The sequence below is a fragment of the Anomaloglossus baeobatrachus genome, chromosome 2, assembly GCF_048569485.1.
Source record: "Anomaloglossus baeobatrachus isolate aAnoBae1 chromosome 2, aAnoBae1.hap1, whole genome shotgun sequence".
Lineage (NCBI taxonomy): Eukaryota > Metazoa > Chordata > Amphibia > Anura > Aromobatidae > Anomaloglossus > Anomaloglossus baeobatrachus.
The window spans coordinates 478114835-478139389 of record NC_134354.1 but is presented as its reverse complement, the minus strand read 5'-3'; the positions used below and the strand labels follow the sequence as shown (position 1 = coordinate 478139389).

The following is a 24555-nucleotide window of genomic DNA, read 5'->3' as shown; positions in this document are numbered from 1 at the left end:
ACTAAGCGGCTGCCCAATAGAAGCGGAGGAGCGGAGATGAGCGGGACAAACGTCCCGCCCAACTCCTTCCTTCCTCATTGTGGGCGGCCGCAGGTATGAGGTTGTTCCTCATCCTGCGCTGTCACACGTAGCGATGTGTGCTGCCGCAGGAATGACGAACAACCTGCAGCAACAATATTTGGGAATGGAACGACGCGTCAACGATAAGGTAAGTAATTTTGATAGTTAACGGTGGTTCGTGCGTTTCACACGCAACGACGTCACTAACAAGGCCGGATGTGCGTCACAAATTCCGTGACCCCAACGAAATCTCGTTAGCGATGTCGTTGCGTGTAAAGCGGCCTTTACAGTTGGGTCCAGAAATATTTGGACAGTGACCAACTGTTTGTGATTTCAGCTCTGCATGACACTATATTTTATTTAAAATGAAACAAGCAGAATGCAGGACAGTCAGGGTGAGCAGAGCACAGCAGAAAGGACCTGTGACCTGTTCTGTAATATTACAAAATCAGCATTACTTACCTATTGCTACCCTAGTGCATGGAAAACATATGCAGAATATGAGTGATAACAGCATTTGTGCCGCCCCTGCAGTGGTCGAACCACTTGGATCCGGGGGATGATTACTCGTGGCTCGAGGGCATCCGGATCCGGGTGCTAGGGGCCATACTCGAATAAAGATGGGGCTATTTACCGGGGAGATATAGTTCGTGATGCCATCCGTTGTGTACCGCCGCTGCCATTGGGAGTACCCGGGATGATGGATTGGGGCAGCTAGATGTCGTTGCCCTCCATGGGTAGGGGAAGGCCCCGGGACTCGGTGGGATGCCGTGGGATGCAGGGGTCACTTAGGTACTCGCTCAGTCAATAAGCAGACCCTGACAACCGGGTAAACTAAATCTCCGGGTACGCTGCCGCTTGAAGGGAGCCCGTACGGGTCCCATCCACTATGGTGTTGTCTGGTGATCTGTGACCTGCCTCCTGGCACTTATTTTAACTTCAACGTGGTGGTCCAGTAGTCTGAAACTTGCCAGGCCCCACTCCCCACTGTGGCTAAGTGTGGGAGCCTGCTCTCAGGGCTCACACTTGGGATTTTCTGGACCATTTGGTTGTAAGGCGCTATCCCTCTCATTGTGCTAATGCCCCGATTCTGGAGCAGGTGGGAACAGATCATAAAGGCTCCGTTCTTTTCAGGTGAATTGCCGGGTTGCCTGAAGCTTCTCCCCGACCTAGGGTCCATGTACCCCGCCGTGCCTTCAGTCCCGGACTCGTGACAGTGTCAGGCTGGTGATTGTCCTCCTTGACAGGTCCAGGCACCTAGCCGCAATCCCCTGTGACCGAGGGTCCGACTCCTCTAGGTCCAGACCACCATCTGCAATCTAGACAGCTTCTCTTGGGAGCCACCACTCCCTCCTCTGAGCTCCTCACAGCTCGAGGGCTACTAACTGACTCTCTACACTCCTCACCTCCCCTTCCTGACCCCCCCAGGTGGTCGACTCTTTTCGACTCAAGCCGTCCACTGGTGTGCCTGGTGGGTGTGGTGCAGTGTGTATCTAAGATTTGATTTGCTGTTGTAGGCAACACCAATAAGATGGGGACCCAGAACCATGAGGGACTTGGAACACTGCACGGAAGGGCAGTTTGTGCAGTACACTGTGATGACCTGATAGTCCAGGGGCGTCACACATTATTCCAAACAATATTTAATAATTGCAGTTACTACCTTAGTAAGGTTCTGTCACGCCAGGATGTGATTGGATGGGGGAATGACTGGACGGGGCCCTGCTCTTTACCTTCAAGCTAAGGAGGTGCCCTAGGCTGACCCTCAACCCAGAATTACAGTTAAGGGTAGTGACGTCTGTGCCTCTCCCTATCTCCTGTACTGGCCCTGATGGTAATGTCCCCTCCACACCCATCATCCAAGGGGACAGACCAGGATGGAGATCCTCAAAACCCCCACCAACAAAAAAGAACAGACGGGGGGCCAACAAAGACACCCTCAAACAAGCAGCAGGGGAACACATACGGAGGTGAACAGGAACCAACAACAGAAGAGGGAAAGTAACTACATCAGGGAACTTTTACACAACTCATCACCAGACACCAGCAGCTGAAGTAGCAGCAAAAGGAATACATCCAGCCAAGCACCAGAATGATCTGAATAACCAGCACCTCCTGCTGGAGGCAGAGGGTATTTATCCAGGCCAAAAGTGGCCATCAGCAGGAACGGCTGAGCTGCAATGAAAAGTCTGCTGCCGCAACAGAGACTGACATTAACCCCTAGAGAACTAAAGAAAGAAACACATTTAAATAAAATAGTAACAGAAGGCAAACAGACAACGGGCCTAAGCCAGTCACAAGTCATAATGCACATAGTGACTAACAGTTTCTTTCTTAATTGACAATTATTTGGCTAACGTATTATACTCTGCCAGTAAAGTCAGTTTTGTCATTGACAGAAAGTAAATGCACACTATTTATACAAAGGAAGAACTAATGTATGGCTCCTTTTTCCATTAATGTAATTTGTATCTTCAGGGGCTAGAGCACCGATTTTCACTACCAGCCTAGAATGTCGGCTTTTACAGTCTGTTTAGCAAGATCACTTGACGAAGATATGCTTAGCAAAACAATGAGTACTGTATATCAGGAAAAATAAAGCCTGCTTAGATTTGCCACATTTAGATCACTGTTTCCTATAAACAGCACAAACCCACAAATCCAGCATTTTCACATATTCTAGCATATCTGTAGAAGATTTATTGGACCTATCTACTACCACAATAAAATGTGCAATGTCTACTAACATAGTCAGGATGTTTACAGCTATTGATTCATTGCTTCTGCTCTTATTACCATCAACATTACATTATCATCACTGGATGGCACCTTTTCGTTTGTTTTTTTTACTTTGTATGGCCTTACTAAATATTTTGACGTTTCAGGTTAAATGGGATATCTAGGTCTTTTGTGTTTTATTCTCTATGGAGCTGAGAACTTACCAGCCGGTAGTTGCTAACTGCCTGGCTGTGCTGGACTGCGACAATCTATTTCAGCTTAGAGCAGTTATGAACCACTCCTCCACAATTCTCCTGCACCCTGTGACGTAACATCAACAGTTCCTTCTCTTCTGCTCTGTTCCATCAAACGGCTATCACTGCTGACATCATGTTGGTTGACAGCTGGATACCCACCTTCTATTGTGAGGAGCTGGCTGATATCAGGGAAAATATAAATATACTACGAAATGTGTGTCTATTATTCACATTTTTGTTTTTATTTTTTTTTTTTATACCACTAAAGTTTTTAAAATGTGTTGCCCCAACTACATGGTGTTGCCTACATCAGCTAATCAAATCCTAGGTACACTCTGCATGACACCCACTAGACACACCAGTGGCCGGCCTGAGTGGAATAGGGTCGCCCACCTGGGGGGTTGGTTAGGGGAGGTCAGGAGTGTCAGGAGTAGAGAGAAGTGTGTTGGAAGTGAAGGAGAGAAGAGGTCAGGAGCAGGGCTCTTAGGAAGCTGTCTAGGTGGCAGACGGTGGTCTAGGCCTAGAGGAGCCGGACCCCCGTTCGCAGGGGATCGTGGCAAGGGGCACGGAACTGTCGAGGAGGACAGCCGACGGCCTTGCACCATCACCGGGCTGGGACCAGGGCACGACGGGGTACGTGGACCCTAGGTCAGGGAGTAGCTTCAGGCAACCTGACAATTTACCCGACGATAACGGAGCCTTCAAGATCCGCTCTCCAACCGCTCCAAAATCGGGGTACTAGTGCAACGAGGGGGATAGGACTTTCCACTCAAACGACCCAGGAAATCCCAAGCGTGAACCCTGAGAGTAAACTCCCACACTTAGCCATAGTGGGGAGCGGGACCCAGCAAGTTCCATACTACCGGGACCAACAGAGAAGTAAACTTAGTGCCAGGAAGAAGGTCACGGATCACCAGGCAGCACCATTGGGGATGGGACCCGAACTAGCTCCCCTCAGCGGCAGCAGTATCCAGAACTTTGGTTTATCCAGTTGTCGGTGTCAGCTTAATGGACTGAGTGTGCGAGTGACCCCTTTGCTCCCCACGGCACTCCCCAAGCACCAATACTGAGTCCCGGGGCATTCTTCCCTACCCGTGGAGGGTTCTAACAACTGGCTGCCCCATTCCATCAACCCCGGGTACTCCTGACTGCAGCAGTGGTGCTCCAATTACCACATACCACGGGTGGCGTCACGAACTCTAACACAATCCCCTGTAAATACCCCCTTCATTTGAGTGGCCGCACGACCCCCGGGTCCGGAGACCCCTCAAGCCACCGCGGATCCGGATCCAAGCAGCCCAGCTGCTGACACGGGGGCGGAACACCTCCACCCAAACTGCCCGGGGGGATGGGGGGGTGCCAAACTGAATTCTTGCACCGGGTGCTGGAAAGCCTAGATACACCTCTGTCCAAAGTAAAAATAATTCTACTGCAGTATAAGACTCTGTAGTTCCATTCAAAATGTACTTTGTATTTGTGAGAATGTAGATATGTTCAAGAGATGTCACACAGCAGATGTGCCTTTGTCATGCCTAATGCATGTGTACAAACTATTGACATGAAGCACGAGAAGTAGATTGTTTGTCAGGACAGAATCTAATGTTTTAATTGTATTAAGAAAGTCTGATGTATCAAATATAAAAGCTCTACTGTTCTTAATCATAAGTAGAGCTGCTCGGACTCGCAAAAAAACGGGACCGGCAGGTCGCTGCTCAATTTTAAAAAAAAAAACCAATCCGCTCCGGAATCCGGTACCCATATAAGTCTATGGGAACCAGAATCCGGAGATTAAAAATGTTGGTGGAAGGGATAGGGGGGTAGGAGCTCGCGCGGTATACTCACCTAGGCTGTGTCATGGCGTCATACTCTTTCCGGGTTACTCTTTCCCTTACGGAGGCGACAATTGACTATTCACTGTTTTGCCCACCCACCAGCGCGTGTAATTGGTTGCGGTTAGAAGCGCCCCCACCCTGAGTGGCAGCATGTCAGGTGACTGCAACCAGTCAGAGGTGCCAGAACGGTCGGTGGGCGGGGAAAGAAGTGCACATGTCTGCAGGTCAGTATGGTGGTATAAAAAATAAATAAATAAAACAACCGTGCACGGTCCCCATATTCTGATGCCAGCAGAGATAAAGCTCGAGGCTGCAGCCCCTAGCTGTCGGGCTTTATCTGTGCTGTGTATCCAAAGACCAGAGTCACACGTGCGAGGGACTCGCATCACATCACCCGGCAGGCGCACACTCTCCTGACAGGAGCGTGCAGGTATATAGAAATACATGCTGTCGACCCGCTCTTGTCAGAAGAGTGTGCGGCTGTGCCGGGTGATGCGACGCGAGACTCGCACGAGCCCCTTGCAAGTGTGATTCCGGCCTAAGAGAAACCGCATGCTGCTTTTTTGTTATTATTATTATTATCATTTCAATAAATAATTTTTAAAAAAACGACGTGTGGTCCCCCTAATTTTGATACCCAGCCAAGATATAGCCAGCTGGGGGCTGGTATTCTCACAAATTAGATGTGACAATCCCGGTGCTTTACCGGCTCTGCCCGTTGCCCTGGAGTGGTGGCAATCGGGGTAAGAGCAGGGGTTAATAACAGCACAGGGCTGCTACTAAGTCCTAGGTTGTGATGCCTCAGGCGTCTACCAGATACCTGCATCACTAACCTGTAAATAAACACAAACACAGAGAAAATATCCTTTATTTGGAATAAAATACAAAAACACACCCCCTTTCACCACTATATCAACCCCAAACACACCCCTCCAGGTCTGGCATAATCCACACGAGATCCCACGCCGCTTTCAGCTCTGCTACATCTCACAGCCAGCGGCCATAGAACATGACCACCAGCTGTAAGTGTAGACTATAACTGAGCTGCGCTGAGCGATGACTGCAGGCAGACGCTGTCACAGACTGGGGGCGTGTTTGACTGCAACCAATCACAGATGACAGGACGGCCGGTGGACGGGGAAAGCTGCGTGTATGCGATGAGCCTAATGTGCAGTACAGGAAGCGAATGTGCGATCCGGAAGCAGTTTGCCGCCATGACACCCAGTCACCGTAAGTATGAAACTCTCGCTTTATTCTTGTTTTTTTTTATTTTCCCTTTAATTTCCCCAGTGCCGGATCGTGCAGCCAGAATCCTGGGCCCGAGTCTGGCACCCGGGCATCTTTGAAACCACGCGGATCCAGACATTTACAGTCCGGATCCGCTCAGCCTTAATCATAAGAGTTAGATCTATGTAGATCTAGTTAGGATAATTGGAAATCAGTGGAGTCCATGATTGACTTCCACAGTGGTCTGCTGAAGTCTTTATACCTCTTTGGCAAGTACAATATGGTATGTTGTGATCTTGTTTGTGCAAACAGACGTCTTGTTTTCAGTAATATTTAGGTTGTAATAATGTTACATTATTTTATTGGTTTTAGTAGTAACGGCTATAATTAGGACTTAAAGATACAAACATGTAATTATCAGTATCAGATAATTAAGATTATTTCAGACCCCTAATAGATTTTGAAGAAAAAACAAAAAGCCAGCACCAAATGTGCACTTCAGCACTAAACATTCCAAACTGTACTTATAAAAATTTTGAGATTTTTGGCAAAAAATTGCAATTTCTTGAGCTGCCTCGCCACGTCACGGCAAATCTCATTTGAGGCAGTCCTACACTAAAATATTTTTATAAAATGTGCCATACGGCCTCACATATGAATAGTAGAACTGCTCTTAGCAGCACTCACCTGGTCTATTTCAATCCCGTACCCATGACTGAGTCATGGCTGTGGGCGGGACAGGTCCAAGCAAATGCTCCATTAAGTAAATAGCCTGTGGACAAAGCCTGATGACTTAATGTGAACAGTCACCAACCGCCAAAACCTAGACAGATGGAATACATCCCAAATTGGGGTGCATAGCAAAGTGGAGGTCAACCACCGACCAATTCAATGAAGAAAAAACAAAAAGCCAGCACTAAATGTGCACTTCAGCACTAAACATTCCAAACTGTACTTATAAAAATTTTGAGATTTTTGGCAAAAAATTGCAATTTCTTGAGCTGCCTCGCCACGTCACGGCAAATCTCATTTGAGGCAGTCCTACACTAAAATATTTTTATAAAATGTGCCTAATAGATTTTGTATTTTAATACAATAATGCCACCTTTATCAGTTAGCTTAATTATTAATGACTCATCTGACCTTAAGGTCTTTTAGAGCTATTGTGTACTCATTGCTCATGCGGCGGAGGGGTTGGGAACGCCGCTCTCCTGGGGGTTCGCTGGCGCTCGGGTCTGGTGCTGCTGCTCCTCGGTGGCTCGAGCACAGGGCCGGACCCCGGGGCTCGAGCAGCGCCCCCTCACCCACGAGTGAAAAGGGGAGGTTTGTGGTGGGTTGTCGGTCGTGACGCCACCCACGGGGTTGTGATGGTTGGGCACCACCGCTGCTGGTGACTTGGGTTCCCGGGAGCGATGGCGGAGAGCAGCTGAGGTGTTAGCCCCTCCGTGGGTAGGAGTTGTTGGTCCCGTGCCCAAGGGAAGGTATAGGTGCAGGTGCAGGGGCCGGATGCGGGGAGGCAGCGTGGGCGCGGGTGCAACGTTGCAGTGCAGCGCGGTGCCGGATGGCACTGTTGTACTCACTCAGACACAGAAAGACAGAGTCTCTGGTAAACCAAACGGCTGGATGGACGGGGCCCGCAGCCGGCTGCGGTGTTCTCACTCTCCCCGGACGGGTTAATGATGGCTGTCGTTTCCTGCACCTGTATGTGTGTTTGACTCCTATGGCTTCCCACGGGTAGTCCTCTCCCCGGCGTGTACGTGTCGGGAGAGCCCATTTTGCCCGCAGGCGCTGGCCCTTGGATCTCTGGCCCTTGGCGGTGGCTCTTATCTGGACGGGTTGGGCTGTTGCCTTCTCACGGGACTTGGTTGGGAATGAACCCCTGAGGTCCAGACCGCAATCAGAGAATTTGACCTTTACGGCGGCTCCTAGCCTAGTCGGGGTCTGAGTACCCTGCCTTGGTGCTTGGCTTCAATCTGCTCCCCGGTTCGGTACCGGCGAGCCACCGCCCGACTCCAGTCCTACGGTTCCGCTGACCTCCACCAACTCCTGCAGACGGCCACCACCATCTGCCGACCTTGCTGATCGTGCCTGGGCTCCAACCTAGACACGTACAGTCTTTGCTCCTCTCACTTCCACCTCTCAACTTCAACTCTCCCCTCAACCAACTCCTCAACTAACTGACTTTTTCCCGCCTCCAGGCCTGTGTACTCCTCGGTGTGTGGGGCCAACCGCCTGGCTCCGCCCACCTGGTGTGGACATCAGACCCTGGAGGGAGGCAACAAGGATTTTGTTTGACTGGTGTACCTGGCCGGGGGAGGGGGGGGTGTATGTTGTTAGTGTACTGTGACCCCTGGGGTCCAGGGCATCACACTCATATTACAGTAAAACTAAAAATAAAGTAAAATGGAAATGTCCCAAGTTCAGAAACTTAAATGGAATCAGTCACAGGTTTTTGCTACCTCATGTGAGAGCAATATAATGTTGGAAAAGAGACCTTGATTCCAATAATGTGTCACTTGGTTTACAGCAGTTGTGGCACAATCAGAATTTTTATATATAGATGTAGCAGAACTCAGAAAATTAACCAGCCCACAACCCTGGTCAGCAGCTTACAGTGAACATACAATTTACAGATCAAGCTGCCTATCAGTCCTGGTGGCAGGATTGGACCAGGATGCCATGGGGACCAAGTCTAGCAGTGTTCATTTCCTACTGAGGAAACACTCATTGTATTGAAACAACAGCACGCAGCCTAATAATTGACACATGCCTGAAATCAGTGTCTTAGCCCCTACCTCATGCTGCCCTCAGATTACATAGATAAAACCTGCTGACAGTTTTTATGGGGTCTTGACCTCTAATCCAGAGGGAGAAAAACTAGATTGGGTCAGACACAGATTCCTGGTGAGTAGATGGTATTTGAGACAGAGAATAAACTATGATAAAAGTGTTTCAATTCTCCCTCTAAAAGTGAGGCAGTGAGTTACCCTCTTGAGCAAAATGATAAACCCTTCTGGAGGAGTATATATTCAAGCTGATTAGTATTTTAAAGAAATGTTCATTATAACGTTAGTGTCCCTAACTTGGAATGTGTCAGTGTCACCTGTATTAGTGGATCTGCAGTGTCTGGCCTATTGGAATGTGTGTTTAGTTGCAGTAGATCACGTTGTCTGATCTACAGTATCATTTAAAAATTCCAATTGTACTTATTATAAATATGAGATTTTTGGCAAAAAATTGCAATTTCTTGAGCCACCCCGCCACTCCACGGCAAATCTCTGTTGGGGCAGTCCTAACACTAAAATTTTTTATAAAATGTGCCAAACGGCCTCACATATGAATAGTAGAACTGCTCTTAGCAGCACTCACCTGGTCTATTTCAATCCCGTACCCATGACTGAATCATGACTGTGGGCGGGACAGGTCCAAGCAAATGCTGCATGAAGTAAATAGCCTGTGGACAGGGCCTGATGACTGAATGTGAACAGTCACCAATCGCCAAAATCAAGACAGGTGGAATACATCCCAAATTGGGGTGCAAAGCAAGGTGGGGGTCAACCACCGACCAATTCAATGAAGAAAAAACAAAAAAGCTAGCACTAAATGTGCATTACAGCACTAAAAATTCCAACTGTACTTATTATAAATATGAGATTTTTGGCAAAAAATTGCAATTTCTTGAGCCACCCCGCCACTTCACGGCAAATCTCTGTTGGGACAGTAACAACACTAAAATATTTTTATAAAATGTGCCAAACGGCCTCACATATAAATAGTAGAACTGCTCTTAGCAGCACTCACCTGGTCTATTTCAATCCCGTACCCATGACTGAGTCATGGCTGTGGGCGGGACAGGTCCAAGCAAATGCTGCATGAAGTAAATAGCCTGTGGACAGGGCCTGATGACTGAATGTGAACAGTCACCAATCGCCAAAATCTAGACAGGTGGAATACATCCCAAATTGGGGTGCATAGCAAGGTGGGGGTCAACCACCGACCAATTCAATGAAGAAAACAACAAAAAAGCCAGCACTAAATGTGCACTACAGCACTAAAAATTCCAACTGTACTTATTATAGATTTTGGCAATTGGTGACTGGTGACTGGCTCAAGAAATTGCAATTTTTTGCCAAAAATCTCATATTTATAAGTACAGTTGGAATTTTTAGTGCTGTAGTGCACATTTAGTGCTAGCTTTTTTGTTTTTTCTTCATTCTCAGTTGAGCCTACTTTTTCTCTCATCACCGGATGGAGAAATTTGATATTAAACAGAATGAGATAAAATTAGGGTTTTGTGATAATACTTTCAACATTTCTGCAAAACTCCTTGTTTTATGAGAAAATGGTAGGTGATAAATTCATTCGGAAGACCCATTGTGTCCTTCGTAATTTCTGATAATCACCAAGAGTGGAATATTGTAATTCATATGAAATAAGTAATCTATGCTCAGGTTCTCAGTCCTGAGATTTCAATTATCTTTTGAAATATGGTGGAAATTTGTGGCGTTAGCTTGCGACAGTATAGAGCTAGTTATTATATCATCATATGAGAAGGTAGATGTAGACATCTGGTCAGGTGCTCACAACCCAACATTTAAATCAGTAAAGGCTGCTTTACACGTTGCAATTTCTCGTGCGATCGCATTTACGATCGCACCTGCCCCTATCGTTTGTGCGGCAAGGGCAATTTCTTGCCCGTGTCGCACAATGCTGTAACCCCCCGTCACACGTACTTACCTTCCAAACGACCTCGCTGTGGGTGGCGAACATCCACTTGCTGAAGGGAGAGGTACGTTCGGCGTCACAGCGATGTCACATAGCGGCCGGCCAATAGAACCGGAGGGGCGGAGATGAGCGGGACGTAACATCCCACCCACCTCCTTCCTTCAGCATTGGCGGCGGGATGCAGGTAAGCTGCAGGTCATCGTTCCCAGGGTGTCACACGGAGCGATGTGTGCTGCCCCGGGTACGATGAACAACAGGACGTGCGATTTTTAGAAAATGAGCGACGTGTTAGCGATGAACGAGAAGGTGAGTATTTCTGCTCGTTCATAGCTGTCACACGCTACGATATCACTAACGAGGCCGGATATGCGTCACTTACGACGTGACCCCGCCGACATCTCGTTAGATATATCGTAGCGTGTAAATCCCGCTTTAGATAATATGGGAAGGCTTATGGTGGGTGATCCAGTGGTAGAGTTGGTTGTCCCAATCAGTCTCAAGGAAAGTCTTTCTGACATGGCTTTTCAAAGTAAGTACATCTTGGTCTGAGAATTTCAAATGGAACCTCTCTTGAATCTGTCTTTGTGCTGCCCATTCCAAACCCATTTCTCACCCTAAACTATTTCTATGCACATGTAGCTCTTTCAAAGGCAAGGCCAGCAATACCTTTCCATGACAAGTCTGTTCCTCTGTTCTTGAGAAATCAGCGTTTGAATTGATATGCAAAAGAGGCTGAAATGCTATTGCACATATGAAGCCTCTGTCACTTCAGCTCTATTACCCACTCAGCAGCACTTCCACCTGCTAGACTGATGGCTTCTTTACTGTGTGTTTTCAGGGATAGGAGCAATTAAACAGGATGAGGCAGCACTGGAAATAGAGCTGGAGTGACAGAGATCTACAACCTCATTTGCATTCAAACACTTATTTCTCAGTAATGGAGGAGTGAACTTGACATGTAAAGATTTTGTTGGTTTATTTGAAAGAGATGCATAGGCATCCTTACATAAATAATTTGGGGTGTGAAATCCTCCTGATAGATTCCCTCAAAGAATGTATACAGTTTGTGTTGTGAAACCTTATGACAACTCTGCTTTAGGCTGTGTGCACACGTTGCGTTTTTTACCGCGGAAACGCTGCGTTTAGAACCGCAGCATTTCAGTGGCAAATTGCATGCGTTCAGCTTTCCCAGCAAAGTGTATGAGAAAGCCGAAAAATCAGTGCACACGCTGCATTTCTAAACGCAGTGTTTTGGATGCCAAAAATCGGTGCGGAAAGAAAAGCAGCATGTCACTTTTGTGTGGTGTGGCTGCATTCTCTCCCTCATTGAATCAATGATGTGGGTCAGAACGCAGCTACACCGCAGTGAGCTGCTTTTTTGTTGCGGTCCGCGGGCTTTGTCGGCATGCCAGAACGCAGGCATTTACCTGGAAGTGAGGTCAAGAGGTTTCCTGTTGACCTCACTTCCTGGCAAAGTCCTGGAAAGCCCCCGGTGTCGCCAAAGTGCCCGCCCCGACCCCCGACCACCCTCCCGAAAATCCAACATGGCTGCGCGCACAGCAGCGCACCGGCCGCAACCTACTCCTATGATTTCTGTCGCATGTGCCTTGAGACATGCGACAGAAAAATGCCCCCCAGGCCCTGCCAGGTCACCCCCTATTCCCCCCGGTATTCCCCCTTACCTGTCCGGTCGCAGCGCTGATCCCCCGCGGCCCCCTCCTCCTTCACAGCAGACGCCGGTCAGTGCGGTCACATGAGCAGAGCAGCTGACAGCCAGCACTGTGTTCAGAGACGCTGGCTGCTGCTCGGCACTCTGCAGACCCGGGGAGAGTGGGTGCAGATTTTTGGCACCCACTCTCCTCAAATGGAGGGTCTGCCCTCCTAGAAAATGGGGGATATGTTCCCTGAACGTGCCCCCATATTCTAGAAGGTCCAGAGCCGACGTGGGACGTCCAAATGGATTTCTGCGGACCCATTTTTTTTTCAAATTTTTTTATTAAATTGGTGAACGAGGGAATGATTTGGGGAGTGTTTTTTCTAATAAAAATTTTTTTGTCATTTTTTTTTGCTTTTGTTTACTGTCAATTAGTTATGTCTGGTATCTGATAGACGCCGTGACATCACTAATTGCTGGGCTTGATGCCAGGTGACATTACACATCTGGTATCAACCCCATTTATTACCCCGTTTGCCAACGCACCAGGGCGCGGGATGAGTTGGGGCGAAGCGCCAGGATTGGCGCATCTACTGGATGCGCCACTTCTGGGGCGGCTGTGGCCTGCTATGTTTATGCTGGGAAGAGTCCAATAACCATGGCTCTTCCCACCCTGAGAATACCAGACCCCAGCTGTTAGCTTCACCTTGGTTGGTGATCTAATTTGGGGGGACCCCACGTTATTTTTTTTTTTAATTCTTTATTTATAAATTAAAAAAAAGCCTGGGGAGCCCTCCAAATTGATCACCAGACAAGATGAAGCTGCCAGCTGTGGTTTGCAGGCTACAACTGTCTGCTTTACCCTGACTGGCTATCAAAAATAGGGGGGACCCCACGCCATTTTTTTTTTGGGATAAGTACTAAGCTAGGCACCCTTTAGTGCCACATGAAAGGTACTAAAGGTGCCAGCTTAGAATATGCAGGCGGGGGTGGGACGTTATATATATTTGACATCCATTCATCCATTGACGCTTTTTTGGCTGTGTGCCCACAATCAGGTTTTGCAGTGGTTTGGACGCTGAGTGTTTTCCCTGCGTCCATAACGCTGCGTTGTGCAGTAGAAGCACAGTGGAAGGATTTTTGGAGATCCCATGCCCACTGTGCTTCTTTTCTCCGCAGCATAAACTGACCGGTGGCGCAGCTTCCCGAGCCTCAGCATGTCAATTTATGCTGCGGAGACAAGAGTGTTCTCTGCAGGTAGAATAGAGCTAAAGTCCACAGCAGCCTGAACCCAAATCGTGGGCATGGGCAGCTGCGTTCTCCCGTGGACAACACTCACATCTCTGCAGGAAGGCTGACACTGTGTACTAGACGCCGTGTCGCTGGATCACGGCCACATAGCCTAAAAGTGAGAATATTGTTGCTACAGCAACATTTTGGGTGAAGTAGCTGTGGATTCAAAATGCTTAATATACTCCTGAATATAATCCTTGAGGGGTGCAGATTCCAAAATGGGGTCACTTGTGGGGGTTTTCTGACGTATAGGTACCCAAGGGGCCCTGCTAATGTGACATGGTGCGCGAAGTTTATTTCAACTTTTCCAAAATTCAAATGGTGCTCCTTCCATTCCAAGCCCTCCCATTTATCCAAACAGAATGTGGAGAAGGAAATTACATCACAGGTTTTTTTTTTCCAAAGGTCTGTGTTCAACCAACTTTATTAACACTGACAAGTCTTAAAAAACGCACCTAAAAAAACGCATGAAAAACGCATGAAAAACGCATGCGTTTTCGATGCGTTTTTCTCAAAAAGCATTGTTTACAATTCTCCCCTCTGCCAGAGGGTGCGTTTTTTTCCGTGCTGAAAAAAAAGCAACGTGTGCACATAGCCTTAAAGCTGTTATTAAATACCTACATGTATTCAATAAAGCGCCCCCTGAGGAAAACAAAGCTTGAAACGCGCGTCGAGGTACAGCGGTATTCAGGACTTGTGACCATCCTAAGGTATTGAACCCCTGTAATGATTTATATAATTTGGGCTTATTCATATATTTTTGGCACTTGTTAAGTTTGGGGACGACCTTTAATCACATCTATATCTAGGATATATATAAACCTTTACCATCTGGTCACTGCACTCGGCACTTTAAAAAACCTTTTAATCTGCGGCTAATAATTGGGAATTTGATCCGGTCCAGTACTTATGTTTTTTATTATTTTTTCTGCACTCGATATTTTTAATGTTAAAAATAAATAAAAACTTATATTTTATATCATTAATCTGTCACTATCCCTTTCATTTGAATCTCTGGAGGTTCTTATTGGTTTTTTTTTGACTTGCATGTTATTACTCATGGTGACATCTACGGAATATTTTGATTATTTGTTTTTACGTATTCAATAAAGACTGGCTCTAGGGAAAGTGCAAGATAGAACACAATCTATTATTTAATAATTGTGCTAGTCCCTTAATATACAAAGATGGCATATAATTTTGTTTTTAGTATGTGACCTTGCGCATTAAAAAAAAAATTTGATTTACCTAAGGAGATTCAGAATTTATATTTGTATTTTTCTTTTAGCTAAAAAGAAATTTAAATTCAAATCTTTCAAGAAATTATTTGGAAAAAAGAAAAGGAAAGAACCTTTACCATCAATAAGCTCAAGTGGTCTCAAGCAGAGTCAGTCAGCCAGCGATGTCACAGTCCCAGACCCTTTACGTGCCGATTATGACTCTGAGGAAGAGTTGGAGTAAGTTATACTACAGTATGTTATAAATGCATATATGTCAAGTGTTTCTGTTTGTATACCTTGTTTACATTTTAGCATAATCTGCCACTTCTATTTATCACATTATTTAATTTGAAGTTTAGTTTTAAATTCCTGTGTGAAAAATGTAATATTTGAATACTGAAGAAACGCTGCAGTATTCTGTTTACGTCACAAGCATTCAATTCAACTCTATGGGAGCCAGAACAAGGCTCTCATAGACTTGTGTTGAGTTGTGACCTCCATGAAACACTGTGTGCTCCATGAAACACTGGAAGAAATTAGTTATTTTTTGTATTGATCACACATGTATTTATGCATATAAATGATATCTCCCATGAGACGTCTTTTTTTTCTAAGTAACACAAGTCTGACTTTTCCAACCTGTCATGATATGAGAGGCCTTCTATCCCTTGTAATAATTTAGTTGCCCTCCTTTGAACTGACTCTAAAGCCCGCTTTGCACACTACAATATATCTTACGATGTGTCGGCGGGGTCACGTCGTAAGTGACGCACATCCGGCATCGTAAGGTACATTGCAGTGTGTAACAGCTACGTGTGATTGCGAATGAACGGTAAAACGTTCATCGCACGCACGTCGTTCATTCCTCATGAATTGAACTTCAGGTGGTTCATCGTACCCGGGGTAGCACACATCGCAGTGTGTGACACCCCGGGAATGATGAATAGATCTTACCTGCGTCCTGCGGCTCCCGGCCAGCAACGCGGAAGGAAGGAGGTGGGCGGGATACTTATGTCCCGCTCATCTCCGCCCCCCGCTTCTATTGGCCGGCTGCCGCGTGACGTCGATGTGACGCCGAACGTCCCTCCCACTCCAGGAAGTGGACATTTGCCGCCCACATTGAGGTCGTATGGACGGGTAAGTACGTGTGACGGGGGTTAATCGTTTGTGCGGCACATTCAACAAAATTGAACGTGCCGCACATACGATGGGGGCGGTTACGATCGCATACGATATCGTATGCAGAATCGTAACATGTAAAGCAGGCTTTACTTTCAAGTATCCCGTTTAAAGTGTACACTGCAAAACTGGATCCCTTATTCTTCAGTAAATGTGGCCTTACAAGTGATTTATAGAGGCAATATGTCAGGATCACAGATTTTTATCGCTTTTTATAAACCCTAAAATCTTGTTTGCTTTTGCAGCTGCTGTGTGACATACTTAGCCCATTCAGACCTCTTATTCACATCAGGTTATAATATTGTGCTATCAATGTTAGTTTTGAAAATTCCACATAGTTTGGTGTCATCAGCAATGACTGACACTTTACTCTTAATCCCAACCACAAGTTCATTAATAAAGAGTAGGGATGAGCGAACCCGAACTGTAAAGTTCAGAGTTCGTACTGGACATCTATGTCCGGTGCTTAAACTCGTACACGGACTTTTCACGGAAGTCTGTGTTCAGAGTTCGAGTGCTGGTCAGAGGCTGAATAAAGTTTGTTGAAAGGCAGCAGCGCAGCCAATCAACAAGATTTTTGGCATGAGGAAGGTACCTGTACTCTGCTGTGAACAAGTAAATAAAAGAAAATGTCATGGGTGGCCCTATTTTTGATAAGCAGCACAGATAAACCAGCCAGTTGTGGACTGCAGTTCTCAGCTGTCTGCTTTGCCTTGTAGGTTATCAAAAATAGTGGGGAGGGACCCCACGCCATTTTTTTAAATTATTTTATTAATTAAAAAAACAGCTTGGGGTCCTCCCTATTTTTGATAATTAGCCAAGGTAAAGCAGATAGCTGGGAGCATATATTATCTGGCTGGGAAGGCCCATAGTTATTTGTCCCTTCCCAGCCTACAATTACAGTCCGCGGCTTCCCCAGAAGTGGTGCATCCATTAGTAGATATGTGTCGCCCACCTGCAGTGGTCACCCCAGGGACACCACTCCACCTTCAGGGACGCCGCAGGGTCTCCACTTGGTATCTCTGGCCACAGGTATGTCAGGTTTATTTACATGGGAGTCATGACGCCACTCACGGTTTGCAGTAAGGGTTATGGGTGACCGCCACTGCAGGTTTAACGAGCGTCTGGGGCTGATGGAGTCTGCAGTCGGATGGTGTGGCCTCACGTGAGTGAGGCTGGCCCAAGGGGCTCGGGTGCGTGGAACAACAGGTCCCACAATAACTCAGTCTCAGTCCAAGATATCTTTCAACTGTTCTTTACTCACTTTCAGATGTTCTGTGAGGGACCCGGGCGATGCTGAGATAAACCGGGAGGAACCAGGTATCCTTTAGGCCAGTCTAAGGGTAACCGTTAGTTCGCCAACCTAGTACTTCTTGTTTCGGATAACCCCTGACTTGAAGTACTGTGGGATTCATCCAGGGAAGTCGCTACTGCCTTTTCTCCCCTTTTCGGCCCGTTTGCCGGCAGCGTGGACCAAGGGAGATGGCTCTAGGCTTGATCCCCCTTATGAGCCCCCTCGTTGCTGCTGAGGCTCGGACTCTAGTTGGTTGGTGTGGGACTTGTGGTTCCCCCCACCGGCAGGTTTAGCAGATCAATAAATGGACGTCTACTCTAGGGACCTGTTCCCCGTGCGTGCCTAGTCACCAGGATTCTCCGTACTCGACCAGCTGACTTCCTCAGCGTCTTTCTGACCGACTTGCTGGTAACCGTTCTCCCCCGCTAACGGCTACTACACGTGCAGGGTCTGACTAGCGTGTCAGCGCACGTCTTTCCTTCAGCAACCCTCTTTTTGCACCTTCTGCTACCAGACTGGCTAGCTCCTCCTACTTTCCTTACAGTCGCTGCCACCTTAGCTTCCAGCCCCTCCCCTACACCCCTAAGTGAGATGTGAAGGAAAGCCCCCTCTTGGGTCTGCCCAAGTGTCCCCTCTAAGGTGTGGGAGACCTGGTTGCTATGTGTCTGTGAGTACACACCCTATTCCGGCCTTTGGAATTACCTGAAAGCACTGTGCCAGCATGGGTGTAGTACTCTGTGATGCCTGACCAGGTCAGGGGCGCCACAGATGTACAAATTCTGGCACTTTGCTTGGCTCTTCCCAATTGCCCTGCTGTGGTGGCAATCGGGGTAATGCCTTTGGAGTTTATGTCAGTTGTGAGTTGACAGCTAGCATCAATCCCAGAGGTTAGTAATGGAGAGGCGTCTATCAAACACCCCTATTACTAACCTGGTAAGTGTACAGGTAAAACACACACATAATAGTTTATTTGAATAAAGACTCCCCTACACTCCCTTGTTCACCAATTTATTAAGTCAAATTAAATCCTCAACGTTTCGATGTAATCCAATGGTGAATAAAGACTCTCTTACACTACCTCGTTCACCAATTTAATGATTAATAATAACGTAATCCAGTGGTGTAATGTCCCACGATGCTCATCAATCAAAAAGAAGAAAAATGGGGGTAAAAGCAGGACAATTGCCCCACTAACAAATGTGGATAGGGATAAATAAATAACAAAAATGTTGTGGATTCCCCACATCATTTTTTAAAAATGTATTCCCTACCCACACTTGTTTGCAGGGGAAATGTCCTGCTCTTAGCTCCATTTTGGTTTCTTTTGCAGACCCTTAGCTTTTACTACGGCCATTTTATAACCATTTTACAACACCAAAGTTTTTGTCCGCATTAACCTATATGAGGTTTGGGGTCAGGGATAAAGTCCAGGTCCCCAACCAAACTTTTAACTAAAGTCTGTCCAAACCTGGTGAATCCGAACATCAACAGGTTTGCTCACTCTTAATAGAGATATTAAAAAGAATCAGTCCTAGCACAGTCACTTCATGCCCACTGCTAACTATAGCCCATTTAGAGAATATACAGTGCTGGCCAAAAGTATTGGCACCCCTGCAATTCGGTCAGATATTAAGCAGTTTCTTCTTGAAAATGATTGCAATCACAAATTCTTTGGTATTATTAACTTAATTTATTTTGCTTGCAATGGAAAAAACACAAAAGAGAATGAAACAAAAATCAAATCATTGATCATTTCACATAAAACTCCAAAAATAGGCCAGACAAAAGTATTGGCACCCTTAGGCGGGCTTTGCACGCTGCGACATCAGTAACAATGTGTTACCGATGCTGCAGCGATAGTCCCGCCACCGTCGCACGTGCAATATCTAGTGAAAGCTGCCGTAGCGATTATTATCGCTACGGCAGCTTTACACGCACATACCTGCCGTGCGACGTCCCTCTGGCCGGCGACCCGCCTCCTTCCTAAGGGGGCGGGTCGTGCGGCGTCACAGCGACGTCACACGGCAGGCGGCCAATTGAAGTGGAGGGGCGGAGATGAGTAGGATGTAAACATCCCGCCCACCTCCGTCCTTCTCATTGCAGCCGGCGGCAGGTAAGGTGAAGTTCCTCGCTCCTGCGGCTTCACACACAGCGATGTGTGCTGCCGCAGGAGCGAGGAACAACATCGCACCTGTCGCTGCACCGGTATTATGGAAATGTCGGAGGCTGCAGCGATGATACGATAACGATGCTTTTGCGCTCGTTCATCGTATCAAAAAGGTTTTACATGTTGCGATATCGACTGCGACGCCGGATGTGCGTCACTTTCGATTTGACCCCATCGACATCGCACGTGCAATGTCGCAACGTGCAAAGCCGCCCTTAGACTAATACTTGGTTGCACAACCTTTAGCCAAAATAACAGCGAACAACCGCTTCCGGTAACCTTGAATGAGTTTCTTACAATGCTCTCCTGGATTTTTAGACCATTCTTCTTTGGCAAACTGCTCCAGGTCCCTGAGATTTGAAGGGTGCCTTCTCCAAACTGCCATTTTGAGATCTCTCCACAGGTGTTCTATGGGATTCAGGTCTGGACTCATTGCTGGCCACTTTAGTGGTCTCCAGTGCTTTCTCTCAAACCATTTTCTAGTGCTTTTTGAAGTGTGTTTTGGGTCATTGTCCTGCTGGAAGACCCATGACCTGTGAGGGAGACCCAGCTTTCTCACACTGGGCCCTACATTCTGCTGCAAAATTTGTTGGTAGTCTTCAGACTTCATAATGCCATGCACACGGTCAAGCAGTCCAGTGCCAGTGGCAGCAAAGCAACCCCAAAACATCAGGGAACCTCTGCCATGTTTTACTGTAGGGACCGTGTTCTTTTATTTGAATGCCTCTTTTTTTTTTCCTGTAAACTCTATGTTGATGGCTTTTCCCAAAAAGCTCTACTTTTTTCTCATCTGACCAGAGAACATTCTTCCAAAACGTTTTAGGCTTTCTTAGGTAAGTTTTGGCAAACTCCAGCCTGGCTTTTTTTATGTCTCGGGGTAAGAAGTGGGGTCTTCCTAGGTATCCTACCATACAGTTCCTTTTCATTCAGACGCCGACGAATAGTACGGGTTAACACTGTTGTACCCTCGGACTGCAGGGCAGCTTGAACTTGTTTGGATATTAGTCGAGGTTCTTTATCCACCATCCGCACAATCTTGCGTTGAAATCTCTCGTCAATTTTTCTTTTCCTTCCACAGCTACGGAGGTTAGCCACAGTGCCATGGGCTTTAAACTTCTTGATGACACTGAGCACCGTAGACACAGGAACTTTCAGGTCTTTGGAGATGGACTTGTAGCCTTGAGATTGCTCATGCTTCCTCACAATTAGGATTCTCAAGTCCTCAGACAATTCTTTGGTCTTCTTTCTTTTCTCCATGCTCAATGTTGTACACACAAGGACACAGGACAGAGGTTGAGTCAACTTTAATCCATGTCAACTGGCTGCAAGTGTGATTTAGTTATTGCCAACACCTGTTAGGTGCCACAGGTAAGTTACAGGTGCTGTTCATTACACAAATTAGAGAAGCATCACATGATTTTTCAAACAGTGCCAATACTTTTGTCCACCCCCTTTTTTATGTTTGGTGTGGAATTATATCCAATTTGGCTTTATGACAATTTTTTTTAATTTTTTTTCATTGAAGACAAATTAAATGAAGTTAATAATGCCAAAGAATTTGTGATTGCAACCATTTTCAAGAAGAAACTGAGTATTATCTGACAGAATTGCAGGGGTGCCAATACTTTTGGCCAGCACTGTATCATTTATGACTATGTATCCTGTGTTTTAGCCAATTCCTTACCCAGTTGCATATAGTTTTCCCTAGTCCTTGCTTCTGGAGCTTTAGGAGTACTTCTCACATAGCGAGATCGCTAGCAAGATCGCTGCTGAGTCACAGGTTTTGTGACGTACCAGTGACCTCATCAGCAATCTCGCTGTGTGTGACACTAAGCAGCGACCTGGCCCCTGCTGTGAAATCGCTGATCGTTACACACGGTTCTGGTTCATTTTTTGGTCGTCGGGCTCCCGCAGGGCAGCACGCATCGGTGTGTTTGACACCTTACGCAACGACCTCGTTCGCGACTCACGTAAGCGAGCATCTTCGTTGTTTTACGTGCCCTCTCTGTTCCGATTATCCTCTGCTCTGGCTTGTAGAATGCAGTACATTTCAGAGGGCTGAATTCACTTGTCCCAGACCGTGTGTAGCAGCAGATCGTAATACAGTCCATTCTGCATCGGGACTGTAGGATGGACAAGGATGGAGAAGAATGGAAGCACTATCATGTTGCCTTCTCTAAAGGCAAGGACGCACAGTCACAACGCAGTTACGACCACCAAATCGGAGCAGAGGGGGCACGGAAAAGGTTATGTAGATGCACGCCTATGTTAGTAATCAACATTTGAATCGTGCTATGTGACAGGGTTCCAGCGACCGCCATATCGTTGCTACGTCGTTGGGAAGATCTGACTGTTAAACAGCTCACTAGTGACCCTGTAGCGACGTACCAGCGATCCTGACCAGGTCGTATCATGGTCGGAATCGCTGCTACTTCGTTTAGTGTGACAGTACCCTTTCTATAAGGCTATAATTTGGTACAGTGTGAAATGCCATTGCAAAGTCTAAATAAATCATATCAGCTGCATTACCAATATCCAGATTTACACTTACCTCCTCACAGAAACACATGTTGGTTAGACACAACTTATCTTTCTTGATCAAACTAGTTGCCAGTATGAACTGTCCCTTAAATTGGGTTGTGTGTGGTGGAGACCTCCCAAGTGTCTTCTCATTTGCTTCTCCTGATTTATGGCCATTTTACGCTTTCACTGAGTGTTGTCATAGATATTCTCATCATATGCATAGAGAAACAGTCCCTCATCAGAATCCTGTCATGCCTATCACCAGGGTATTTTTGTTAGTAGTTGGGTTGCGTCATTACATCAATGACTGAAGCGAGCAAGAAATGTTTTAGAGATTGGGGAATTACATTGTGGATTTTTCCACATTAAATGCTATACAGATCTTTGCAGCATCCTCTGCTGCGCATTTCCATGGTGAACTCTGTGTTTGTAATGTGACTTGTCATTTTAGGGCCACAGCTGGCGTGCTGGGAAGCAGAGCCGTGTCACATGATAGCATCTTCATCCCAGAGATTGCACAAGAGACGGCCCGACCAATGCGCGTCTTCTCTCAAGAGAGTGTGTCCGACCACATCAAAGCCCTGCAGGTATTGCATGGAAGATATCACCATCTGGGCATCAGGATGAATAACTTTATATAACTAGTTCATGGAGAGGTTTTCTAAAGCCTGCCAATCAATGGTAAACTGGAAGAAATTCATTTTCGTAATATCACAAATTTAAGAAGTTCTATCTCCTTAGAGCAGAAACATTTACATCACATTAAGGATTAAAGCAGGGGGGTTGGTTTCCTCGTGTAATGTATATAAAGTAACAAAACAATCCTGTTGACCTCTTTAATCTTAAGTGCTTTGCACTGCCACCTCTGAGCTGTCAGAGGGAACTTATCTAAGTACATGCTACAAAGTACTTAGCTCCCTAAATTAGATTTGCCATTGATTCCTACCGGAACGCGAGTGATTTACTGCTTTTACTTTTCCATTTCTGTAACTCTCCTTATTTAGAATTCCTACTTTATGGAGCCTATTATTTATGTCACGTTCCTATATATATTTTATTTAGCTGGTAATTTTCTTAGTACCTTTCATTTCTACACCGTGTGAAGAATTATTAGGCAAGTTGTATTTTAGAGGATTTTTTTTATTATTGATCAACAACTATGTTCTCAATCAACCCAAAAGACTCATAAATATCAAACCTTAATATTTTTTCAAGTTGGAGTGTTTTTTTTTTAGATTTGGCTATCTTAGGAGGATATCTGTTTGTGCAGGTAACTATTACTGTGCAGAATTATTAGGCAACTTATTAACAAGCAAATATATTTCCATCTCACTTGTTTATTTTTCACCAGGTAAACCAATATAACTGCACAAAATTTAGAAATAAACATTTCTGACATGCAAAAACAAAACCCAAAAAATTAGTGACCAATATAGCCACCTTTCTTTATGATGACACTCAACAGCCTACCATCCATAGATTCTGTCAGTTGCTTGATCTGTTTACGATCAACATTCCATGCAGCAGCCACCACAGCCTCCCAGATACTGTTCCGAGAGGTGTACTGTTTTCCCTCCCTGTAGATCTCACATTTTATGAGGGACCACAGGTTCTCTATGGGGTTCAGATTAGATGAACAAGGGGACCATGTCATTATTTTTTCATCTTTTAGGCCCTGTGCGCACTTACCATTTTTTCCCGCGGATTTCCTGCGGTTTTGCTGCATGTTTCACTGCAGAAAATGTTCATAACATCTCTGCAGTGATTCACCAGCAAAACCTATGGGAAAAAAAAATGCTGGACGCACTATGCGGAATTTGACAGCTGCATGTTTTGCTGCGGGATTCCCGCAGCAAAAACAATTGCATGTATTTCTTTTCCGCAGGTCCCTGCGGGATTTCACTCCATTGACTGCAATGTTATCGTGAAATCCCACAGGGAAGTGATGTCATTACAGGAAGAGGAAGCGGAGCAGACACACACACATCACAGACACAGACATAGAACACAGATACATCACTCACACACAGACATATAGAATACACATACAAATCAAACGGAAATATAGAAAAAAAAACACGTGGGCCCCTCCGTATTTTTACCTTCCAGCCGAGGTAAACACACAGCGGCGGCCCGGTATTCTCAGGCTGGGGAGGACGGGGGGTAGGGTTAATGTCCCCCTTCCTCCTGCAGCCGAGAATATCAGCCGCAGCTGCCCCGGGACTGTCGCATGCATTATGTGACAGTCCCGGAGTGTCCCCGGCTCTTCAAGATGCTGTGATGCGGTGGCTATCCAGGTAATAACGAGTTAATGGCAGCGCATCACCACCATTAACTCCAGGCTTGATCATGGCAGCGTCTATGTGACAGCTGACATGATCAACCCGTAAGTAAAGTGAATAAACA

At 46.2% G+C, this 24555-nt stretch overlaps 1 protein-coding gene across 2 annotated transcripts in view; it reads left to right on the top strand.

Annotated features, from left to right (window-relative positions):
- CRACDL (CRACD like) overlaps positions 1-24555 on the top strand; it is a 221705-nt gene that overhangs the window by 137273 nt on the left and 59877 nt on the right. For both annotated transcript variants that reach the window (XM_075334243.1, XM_075334244.1), the window contains exons 3-4: positions 15055-15223; positions 22601-22736. In XM_075334243.1, the coding sequence (XP_075190358.1) occupies positions 15055-15223; positions 22601-22736 (305 nt within the window). The remainder of the gene's footprint in view (positions 1-15054; positions 15224-22600; positions 22737-24555) is intronic.